The sequence below is a fragment of the Aplidium turbinatum genome, chromosome 2 (genome assembly GCF_918807975.1).
Source record: "Aplidium turbinatum chromosome 2, kaAplTurb1.1, whole genome shotgun sequence".
NCBI lineage: Eukaryota > Metazoa > Chordata > Ascidiacea > Aplousobranchia > Polyclinidae > Aplidium > Aplidium turbinatum.
This window is the reverse complement of record NC_137473.1, coordinates 6,786,258-6,797,825: the sequence shown is the minus strand read 5'-3', so window position 1 is coordinate 6,797,825 and position 11,568 is coordinate 6,786,258. Positions and strand designations below refer to the sequence as shown.

The following is an 11,568-nucleotide window of genomic DNA, read 5'->3' as shown; positions in this document are numbered from 1 at the left end:
TTTTAGAAAAAAATGTTTAAACAGTAAGGTAGCCTACACTTACACTATTGTAGGTAGGCTAAGGCTACAAGATTTTTGCGACAATAAACGGTTGTAGCCTACTGTAGGATGATGATTTTGGATATTGACGAACTTGTTGCCGTTACAAAGGTTGTCCATTTAACGCACAAAAATGGCGCCTTTGTCGTACTCCGCCACTTTTATTCCTGTTTTATTTTGAACTAGATTTTTTTTCATCTTGTTTTTATTGACAAAACGCGCTGCTGTAGTAGTGATTAGCTTTCTTGGTGAAGTCGGCTATATTCATTCAGTGGCAAAGATTTTATTGCTCAAATTAAAACAATCATACGATTCAGCGAAGTCTGGCTTGAATCACATACAGGACAGAAAACCAAATTTCTGATTTACTACAATTTCTTTTTCGATTTAGAAAAGGACTTCGACTTTTCGTCCAGTTTCGAAAAGAACGACTTGGATGACGTCATCGATTTCCGTTTCCCTTTTGTATTCTGAAAACAAGAGGCACTGTGAGCTCAGAGACGTGACGTAAGTGTACGCCTACGTCATGGGAAAGCACACCACTTGGTGCAGGCGCTTACCTTTTTTGTGGGAAAACCTTGGGTTTTCCACAATAATGATAAAAATTACAATAACGTTTCGGAAACAAGCCCACAGCGATAACATAAAGAAGTTTGAAGGCATCACCGAGCAACCATTAAGCACAGGGTACTGATAAACGTACAGTGATCGTATATTGGACAAAGTAAAAATAAGAAAACATGTAAATACAATTTCCAATTTTCTTCACCTACCTTTATAATCGTGGTTTGACTTCCAGGGGTTTTGGCGGCTTGCTCTAATTTTTTAATGGCTTGGACAGTTTTCAATTTGTCGTTGGTGTTCGCAAGTCGCTCCAGCTTTGCCAGTCGTGCCTTTGCACGAACCTGCATTTGTACAATGCTACATTAACGTGGTTGAAAACAAACACAAAAAAATTAACCACTGCAAAATTTTGTAGTTTATTATTCAAAAATGACGTTTAACTGTCCGATAGCTATTAGCTAAGTTAGTTTGCGCGTAACTTCGTGAACGAACAACGCTTCAAGATCAAGCGGCGCTAGTTCGACTCTCGGAGTGTGCACTTGAGTAACGCATTCTAAGGGCTGCTCTCCATTTAGCGGCACTTAATGAATGGAATATTGAATAATTCCTCGGCAATAACACTTTAACAATTGGGAACTTCACTCTGTCAATCATGGTAACCGGCCCTGCGTCAAAAGCCTCTACAAGTATGCAAAACTACCAGAAATAGGCAGAACGAGGCTCGGTCAGTCCAAGGATAAAGATTCAAAACCAAACAAACTGTACATATTGAAAACAAGATATGAGATCAGATATAAAACCACTGTGTTGTGTAACCAAGGAGAATACTATTTGTATAATGAGGAAGTTGGACTGATAACAAGAGTAGCATGTAAAAAAGCAGTTTGTTAGTTTTATGTCGCCATCTCTGCCTGAAGCAGACTGTGCAAAATATACATCACATATATATAATATATATTTAATTACTCATTCTTAAATCAGCAAACATAGTTCAATGAGTAACACAACAATTCTTCCAACTTGGCTAAGTTGCATTCTGTTGTCTTCGAAATGGCCTTAAACTAAATTTCTAGATTTTTTTGTAATACAACTAGTAGAGAGGTAACTCTTTTGATCCATAAACAGACGTAACCCAGCAACATCACTACATATAACATATTATAATAAGACAAAAAACAATAAGCTAACGTTTTCGGCTAATCATACAGCCCTTTTCAAGACTATAAGAAAAATATTTTTGAAAGAAATACTAAAGAATAATACACTATCGCAAACAAATATGGATAAATCTAAACATTCGAGAAACTTGCTTAACTAGCTCGCACACACTGATAACTAAGTTTTTGTAAATTTGCAAAAGCATTCTCACCTTTTGCCGTGCAGCTTTTTTTCTTCTTTCACGATTCCTATCTGTCGGCGTTTTCTCCATATCTCCTTTGAGCTCTTTCTTGTCTATAATTTCCTCTGGAGCTAAAAGGTCCGCATCTGTATGTGTTATAGGTTGTACCTCTTCCATTGCAATTGAAGGAAGATTAGAAATGACTTTGATTTCAGGATCAGATGGGATGTTCTGGAAGTGAAAGTTCGAAAGGGCGTCCAACTTTTGAAACAAGTTTCCCATGAGACTTTTTAGTTCGATGTGGGCGGGATCTTGTTTCTCTTCCTTCTCCTCATGTGAAATTTTAGCAACATATTCTTTTTCATATATTTGTTGCAGTGATAACTTGGACTGTTCTGAATCTAGAACAACCTTCTTCTTAAACTCATGTGGATTTTTAACTTCCTTAATTTTTCTTTCCACGTCATCCCATGCTTTGTCCTTAATGCGTTGACAAATTAAACCTTCAAGAGTATTTGTGTGCTCATCAGTGATTTCTGGAGCTGCTCTGTCAGCTCGATCGAAAGTCAAGACTTCTTCTAACAAACTGTTGACAGGTCGTTTGTTACACATTGTCTCTCCTTTCATTTGCCAATCTGCTTCCCCTAATGCTCGCTCTTCAAGGTGATCTATTTTTTTGGATAATTTCATTTGCTGCTTTTCATAGTTTGTTAAGGTTGTCTTGCTTTCAGAGTTTTCGTTTTCTTCGATTGTATCTTCTTTCACATCGTCGGTTGGTTCAGCCGGAAAAAATTCACGGTACTTTAAATGACGCGCTGACTTTTTATTCACGTTATCTTCAATTCCAATGTCAGAATATTCACTATTTTTATCATTTGAAGCATCAGAAAGCAGTTCCTCGTCACTGGATGGGATTTCATTGAAATAATCAACATCATCATTGTTGTTTTTATTACTTTGATTTCCTGATTCTTGCATTTCAAGAAACTTCTCCATTTGTCTCAAACTGAAAAATTCATCATCTACATCAGTCTTTTCATAAACTGTATCGTCAATGTTGGAGGCCCCTTGATCATCATCTTCTTCATTTATATCTTCTGCACTTTCAAACTCTTCTTCTTCTTCACTGCTTTTTTCTTCTTGGTCAAGCTCAACTGAATCATTATCACTGTCATCGTTTTTTAAGGAAATATCATCACTCAATGTGTTTGTGAGTGAAAAATTATTTTTAGTTAGGCAAATAGCAGTTCCCCTTGAGCAAGTTTTAACAATTTCTGTGTTAAACAGTTCGATTTGCTGCCAAACCTGCTCACTCTCAAACCCATGCACATGCAACTGAGACAATGGGTCATTTTCTGAGAGCCTATTGTGAAGTTTTGCAACAGAATATATATCTGAGCATATGTCAACATATTCAGCTTCTGCTGCAGAGTCTCCATTCAAAAATGAAACAGGATTTTCTGATAACTTGATAAACTTATCTGAACTTTGCTCAAAAATATTCATGATTAAGCATAAACCTTTAAACCACTAAGTGAGCATACCGACATTAAACATACTACAATTCCTGAAAACATAAATAATATGAAAATTTAAAAATGACAAAAACTTAATCAAGTAAAAATAAATTTTTGTGTCTCATTATTTAAAAAGCAAAGTAAATCAACACCATAGCAGCCATAACTTTCCAGTTGTTAAAATTGTTGGCACACTGATGCTTTGATCAAATTAAAGACACACCTAGGGATGGGCAATATAAAATTTCAAATAGTTGCAATCCGAATATCTTATTATTCGAATTGAAATGACATTTCGAATTGACTTTTCCAAACCGAAATGAAAATATCTGCTTTTCCAACTACCAACATTTTTTATCGATTTTTCGCCGATCAATTACATTCGGCTCAGCGATAGCTATTCGGAACGGCTCGCCAGCTCTCTACCAGTGCGGTTTGTAGACGTCGGAAGACCGTTGTGCTGTGGGTTTTCATCGTACGAAACATGGAACACAATGCAACTCTGGGTAAGGCTACCGCTACATCTAGTGTCATAAGTTCCGCAACAATGCAGCAATCCAATGAAATGGATGATCTATTGAGCTCCGGTGTTGAAGCGACAAATACTTCAGCATCAAGTAACGATAACGAACAGCTTTCAGCTGCCGAAGAAAACCGATCGTACCACAAAAGTGCCAAACAGCGATGCAATTGAATGGTGGAACAAAAATCAAAAAAAGTTACCGCTGTTGTTTGATCTTGCGAGGAAGTATTTAGCCACTTCTGCATCCTCAGAAAGATCCTTCTCGAGTGCTGGATTAATAGCATCAAAACTGCGATTGTGGCCGACTGGTGAGCAATTAAAAGCGTTAAACATTCTTCACTGCCACAAAGACTTGCTCTCCTAGGCAGTTACTGTTGTTTTTCATTTTGTTGCCACTTTTCCACTATGTGTCTTCAATAAAACCAGAATAAAAACAAAGCTTTTTGACATTTTCTGACATTAAAAAAAATTATTCTAGAATAGGTAGGCCTATTCGAAATTCTAAATTCGAAAAATTATTCTAGAATAATTCTAGAATAGCTTATTCTTCTATTTTGCCCATCCCTAGACACACCTGAAAGATCTGTTGTAGACATGATCAATAACACAAAAAATTAGACGCAGAACATGAGAATATTTTATTTATTTCCTTTTGAAGTATTTTAAGGCCTCTGATTTTGAAAATGCGTTTAGTTTTTTCGAATTGGCTCTAGATTTCAAAATATTCAACAATAAAAATATTTTTGAAATTGTAACCCACAAGCTTTTAATTGGCAAATCACTCATCAGCATGTTTACCGTGATAATGTCATCATTGTGCTTGTCTAGTTCAATTGCTTGCGATTGTAGCAAGTTCAAAACGCAAGCAAGGGTTGAACTTGAAATGAACTGTGATGGATGAAAAACATAATGTTAGAATGAAGTCGAGATGTAGTAACAGCATGCGGCATATAAAGCTTTTTCTGGCAGCACAAATGATTGCACGTCCCGATGTATGAAGGGACGACATCGGGGGTACGACATCGTCGCCACCTGTACAGAAATACTTTTTTTGTTGTTGTTTTGGACGTGTGGCACGAACGAATTTAGCTGCTTTGTGCCACAGGTCCGCGTTTAATGGCGAAAAATAATTTAGATGTCTTTGATTTATTCTTGCCACTAACCTACCTACCATACCATAAAAACTTTAATTAACTTGGAAAAATAAAGTGATTAAGTGAATGCTTTCATAAAATAATAAAAACTTTGAAATAATGTTGGAAAGAAACTAAAAAACAACTTCTCACTACAGCACTCTCTCATAAACGTAAACTTAATTCACAATTTCACAAACACACCATGACAAAAATAAATAATAGTGTTGCCAAAAAAAATAAAAATTACAACAGAAATGATGTTGCCAGATGATATAATGTGAATTTTTCTGCAATCTTTCAAAACTCCTATAGCTAAGCACTTATTTTTCTAACTTCAACTCACCAAGGTGGGTTTTCATAAAATGCGAAGAAATGTTCATTGATTGCACAACACCTGCTTCTCCAAAACTTTCAAGATATCTTAAATTTCCGTTTTTTTATTTCTCAAAATTTGTGTCTCCTACAAGTTAGCAGTTGTGAGCTGAACTAATAACGGTTAACCAAGTGACAACCTGTCCCTCTGAATACGCATTGTCAGGCATTGTCGCCTTTTGTAGTAGGGACCTAAACATAAAATTTTTTTGTAAGACAAATGAATTATTGAACAAATCAGAAATTACAGGAATAGCGTTTCAACCAATCAGAAAGTTACAGTTAAAATAGAAAAAATATGCAAAACATTTCTGATAGAAAGTAAAATCAGTGAACCTTTGTTGATCTTACAGTAGTAAAGCCTTCAATATAGGCTACTTGATCATTATATCTTTTTAAAATCTTCACCATTGTGGTTTCAGATTCACGTTTTTAAAAGTTTTAATCTTTTTATTTAACAAAAGAGCTCAGAACACAAAAGTTGACGATAAGAATTTTGATTTCAATGCTGTTACCGGTAGTGTTTAATGTGGTGCCCCACAGGAGTCAATCCTTCGACCTTCGCTTTTTCTTCTATAGGCTATGTCAATGATCTTCCAAATGCACCACTTTTTCAACTAGGCCTACACTCTTTGCTGATGATTGAAACTTTCCTAGCCTATGTCAGATACTGTATAATTAGCCATTTCTCCAAACAAATGTCAACAGAAAAATATAAAAAAAATGATGAAATCCAATGAGCTATCATTGAATTAGGCTACATAGTAAAACTTCGGATACGGTATGATTTTTTGCAATCAACAAAGTGCAGAAGGAAATTTTAGTTTATCATTGCAATCAGTAGCCAAAGTATTGAAAGGAAGAAAAGTATATAAACTATCTTGGTGTAACTTTGGATGAACGATTGCAATGGCAAATATTTAAGCATATTACGTATTAATCTTAAAAAGCAGCTTGCAAAGGTCTGTGGTAGGCTATAAAATTTAAGCTAGGAAACATTGCTCCATTAACAATAGGCCCGGCCTGCAAACTTTACATTAGTTGCTTAATCCAAGATAGCCTACATGAAATGCAAGCTGATTTGAAATTCAAGCTGATTAGCATGCGTCAACTTTTGTATATTTAATCTTTCAAGTACTAGCCTACTGTTTGACACCAAGTGCCTGCTTAGCTTATTTCAGCAGTCACTGTCGTGCGTCTGCCACCACCGCCTAAAATTCTTCAATTTCAATAGGTTGCTATTAGATGCTAATATGTTACAACGATTTAATATGTTACCAACGCAATACGCCCTTAATTAGCCGAACTGCGCATATTGTACTTGTTTAAAGAACCTTTTGACTCTCTGTTACTTTGTTGTGTAGATTTGTTTGCCAAGAGCACGGTACTTCAACAATGAAGCTGCATCACTCTCCAGCAGTTGGGTTGGAAATTTATTTTAAAAACGCCAAAAAACTCCATCCCTCTCCTATACCGAAGTCACCCGCATGCCATCAAGACCATTTTCATATCTTCTTCACTACATTCTTCATCATTTATGATCATCACTTTAATATCATGTTCAAACAATAATTAACTTAGTGTTGTATATTCCTGAGCACATCAGTTATCGATTCCCATTTTAAAACTGCACCACTGTCGTTGCTGCGAACACTTCACTTCATTTTATTTAAAATTAAAAGCGAAGCACTGTAGGCTAGGCCTACATAGTTTTTTTTGTGTATAAGCTCACCGTACGTTTATTCTTAAATGCTCGTGCTTTTGATTTTTCTTTTTTTGTATTGGTTGTAAGGTTCAGTCGTCCCCGCATGGCTTCTTCAACTGTCAGACCTCCAGTTGCTTTAGGTATGTGGAGCCAACTGATTCTTTCAACTAATTCATCTATTTTAAACTGTTAGGTTTGGTGGGAGTGCTTAAATTTACTTTCATCGACGTAGCCTATCCTTTAAATTTACATCTGTCACAATCAATGTGCAATAGGGTGGGTCGATTTTCACATAAAATTTTCGGATTGTCGCATAAATCGGTATTTAGGTGAGGCTTGCCATAGCCTACTAAACAAAGTGTTAAAATTTCAATGTGATGGTGTGCTCCTAACCACTTACCCCAGGTGGTATGGAAATATACAATTTTCTACTTCACGGTAAATTACAGTATATTCAATAGGTAGGCTAGGCTACAGTAAAAATGAAACACAATTGAAAAGTAATGAGTTAAAGCCACACCTGGATGTTAAGCTAAACAACACAGTCTTTCTTTGATTCAAAAATAGGCCGCTGCTTCCTTGCATCTAAGATAGAATAAATCATAGAATTGCTTTTCTCCTTTCCGACAGTTTTTTGAGGCTGACCTCAGCGACTACACGAATCATTCTTTCAACGGCTTGAGTCTGTGGTGTGTATGACGACTTTACTGGGACTGACTTTATTGCATCCCAAAGTTCATCCTCACTCTTAGTTCTTAAGTTAGATGATAATAATGTTGGTTCAGTTACGTCAATCTGTGTCCAGTCGATCATATCAATATAATCCATTGCATTAAGATTAAGTTGATCGGCAGCGAGATAGAATCTTCAAAGTATTGTAGATGAAAGCTTTCGTGCTTTCAGAATTCGCCTAACAGCTACTTCACAAATGGCAGGTCTATTGTCATGAAACATGGCATTGGCATATAGCAAGTTTTCGGGATGAGCTGCATAACAATTTTGCTTGATCGCTTTGTCGATGACAGACTGCACTTCTACTGGCTCAATTCCACGACTGAGTTGTGTCATAAGGAAAAGTAGCCTACTGCTGGAGCATCGCTGATATCTGTGGCCATCTTAGTGCAAACCATACAGGCCCATGCATACAGTTGCAATAAATCGTGTCAATGTCTTAACACCTTCTGATGGATGGGTTTGACTAACATAATAGCGGCACATTCGATTTTCTCCTGTGAATGATTAGGCTAGCCTATATTTCCCAGGAACTCTGTGTAAGAGTGTTTCAGAGCATTCCCCAGAACTGATTGCATGGCAGATTTTCAAAAGGTACATCTGGTCTGTGTTTAGATCTTTGAATTGTCCAATTTTGGCAAATGGGGAGTTTCAATTTTATCAAATAATGCGATCTCCAAGGCTATAAGGTTTGACCACAGAATATCGCCAATTTCACCAATGAATGTTTCTGGACCAGTTGTCTTTCCAAATAATCCAATTAGATGGTTCAATGGTAACTCATTGATGGGCAGCATAGGCCGTCATATATTCCACTGAACTTCATAATGGATATGATCTTCTATTCTAGCAATTACTCCATTACGATTCCCAGTGTTCACTGCTGTCCCGTCACAACCTGTCATTCGAATTCTATCCATGTTCACATTCTCGTCGATCATACATTTTAAAATGTCAACTGAACGACCACTTGGTGTTGTGACATGAGAGATGTAGATGTCACCAGGTTGTGTCAGTAAAACGTAATGGTATTCTTTTATTTTTCTCCTGTGGTGGCAGTCATCAAAGACATAATATGATTCATCCTTTCTCCCATCGAAATAGAGCGATATAAAATTATCGACGACATGTTGGGTTGGTTTCAATCCAGTACGCCCCTGGACTCGGCTATGTCTCACTTTCCGTGTGTCAATAGGCCTAATGATGTCTGTGGAAAAGTCTTTTCCTAACACATCCTGCAAAGTAGCAGTGGCAATAGCAGCAACTGTTTCGTCAGAAACCATCTTTTGATGGGCTTCCCTTGCAACACAAGGGATTGGAATGGTATTGTAGGCACTACTTGTTGAGACACTTTTCATGAAACTCGGATCATTATCGGATGAGTAAGGTAAAGAGTCAGTTTCACAAAGTTTTTTGTGGCGTGCTAAACCGCACAACTATTAGAAGTTCGCTTATTGTGCAGGATTGCCGGATTGGGCAAAAAAATGAGATAAAATGACAAAAATTTCCGCAACTTTTCGCCCAATCTGGCAACCCTGTTATAGAAACAGAGGGTCATTGGGGTAATGGGTTGCTGTGCACAAAACCATTTTAAACTTTGAGGAAGTGTTTAGAAGGTAAAGTGGCACCTGTGTTCAAATTTATATGATAAATGGAGAAATCGACCCACCCTAAATTGTGCAAGGCCTCGCGTCGGGCTGCTTTGTATCTTGACAAAACGTGCTGTTTTCATTATGGAATTTTTGAGCGATGTGTTATTATCGGTTACTGACCTGAAGTAACCTTTGATTGCGAAGCCTGTATTATTATGTAACGTGTTTTCAGAGCATTCGGGACACTCATTCAGATGCAAATCTGGAATGTTCTGTTGTTTATCACAATTGCCGAGTGACGTTTGTCATGACGTCATAAGGATGTTTATCAGTGGGAGGGTGGGGTAAGATGAGCACCTTTTTGCTTAAGACACTTTTACAAAACAACGGTTTGTTTTGGAAAATCTTAATAGGGTACGTTAGCCTAACTTAAAGCATTAGTGAATCAACTACATTTTAGATTGAGTTTTATCACCTTGTGATTTTATATTTTTTATATTGATAGCCTACTTATTCGCGTGTTGCTCAACTTACCCGGGCATAAATTGTATGGCGCAAAGTTGTCAAGCGCAAACTATCCAAAAAAATGTGGCCGCAGCGTTAGCGCAAACAAAAATTTTACGCCGCAAGTATGCGGCGTAGAATTTGCGGCGTATACGTACATCTCTGGAAATAAACACAACATATACAAACAATATTGAAAAATATAGGGTTTCACCAAAAGCTGACTACATCGTTTGAATCGATGTAAGTTCATACTTCGCTTGAAACGTCGTAGTAAAATCACAGTATAGCCTACGTCACAAAAGTTAAGCAAACAAAACAAAAGACGGTGATAATGGTAACACTTAGGGTAAGTTATCGTCAAGATCCTACTCTATATCTGAAGTTTTGTTGCATGACAACGACTTCTTCGTTATCTACTTTAAAAATTCCATTGTTGTTCAATTTGATTTTATGGGATCTTTGGGAAACCTTTTTAAAAGAAGTCCTTTTGAGATTATGCTTCTCCCATTATTTGAGACTACTTCTTCCCCGTCAAAATATAGCAGGCTACAAATTCAATTGGTAAACGCTTTCTATGTTTGGTAACTGAAGCAAAATATTGCTGAAGATGGCTTGAAAATGCGGTTGAAATTTATTTTAGAAAATTTGACTTTACGGGCAAAGACAGGTTTCACAAAGACTGATATGACGTCATAAGTGGAAAATTATTGAAGCAAAAGTTCCGTAAAGAAATAAACAAAACGAAGATACCAAAGAGACAGAAATAAGTTTCTTTCTCTTCCCAATAACTAAAGGTAATGGTAAAGGCCAGATGTTATTATAGTTTTTTTGAACAGATTACGGAATGTTCATCCCAAATGTGAAAAATCTATTTTGAATAGCACAAATGACATGAGAGTAACGGAGCTATTCCCCGAACATGGAAGAATTTATTTTATTTTATTTTTGTATATCGTTGGTAAGTCTTTTATAATACCAAAAAAAAACATTTTCGGCTTGTCAGTAAATGTTATTGGAAAATTTGCACGTAATGTTTATTTTGAACCAAATTACTTCAATTATTAGATTATATAAACTCACTTTCATCTGGTTTACTGCTGAATAACAAAACATGCAATGTTCATGAAATCTTCTTTCCTTACTTATCAACCCATTTGGCTTTCTCTACACAGCATATGATCACATTTTATATTGCAACGTGTCAGAAAGTGGAAGCCTCTCTATGTTCTGGCAAGTTCTTTACAATAGCGGAAAGTGTATTCACCAGGTAGCAAATTAGTCTTTTTAACATTGATTCAACATCTAAAGACATAATAAAGACTAATTCGCTGGATTGGTGATGGAGAAATTTTTTACAATAGCAGGAACGCATGCCCAGCCAAGGGAGTTTCGCTAGCTTAGCTTTTGATACAAGTGCCACACTTTTCACCCCAAATCCGACCAAGTTTTTATGTTTTCATATTCTACATTTCAGCGACCTAAGCTTAAACTTACCGTCTTAAATTACAAATTTTTCTATAATTGTTTTTGTGTGAATGATCT

General features: G+C 36.5%; 2 protein-coding genes across 2 annotated transcripts in view; one reads left to right on the top strand and one right to left on the bottom strand.

The window, feature by feature from the left end:
* Window positions 1–306: 306 nt before the first annotated feature.
* On the bottom strand, window positions 307–3,505 carry LOC145764858 (U3 small nucleolar ribonucleoprotein MPP10-like). Its single transcript, XM_082576549.1, has 3 exons — window positions 1,973–3,505; window positions 813–944; window positions 307–509 (listed from the first exon to the last, which is right to left on the bottom strand). The coding sequence occupies exons 1-3, from the start codon at window positions 3,446–3,448 to the stop codon at window positions 408–410; spliced, it is 1,710 nt and encodes a 569-aa protein (XP_082432675.1). The 5' UTR covers window positions 3,449–3,505; the 3' UTR covers window positions 307–407.
* Window positions 3,506–10,832: 7,327 nt separating this feature from the next.
* LOC145788273 (uncharacterized) overlaps window positions 10,833–11,568 on the top strand; it is a 53,750-nt gene continuing 53,014 nt past the window's right edge. The window contains exon 1 of the mRNA XM_082600055.1: window positions 10,833–10,984. Coding sequence (XP_082456181.1) covers window positions 10,918–10,984 — 67 coding nt within the window. The 5' untranslated portion in view covers window positions 10,833–10,917. The remainder of the gene's footprint in view (window positions 10,985–11,568) is intronic.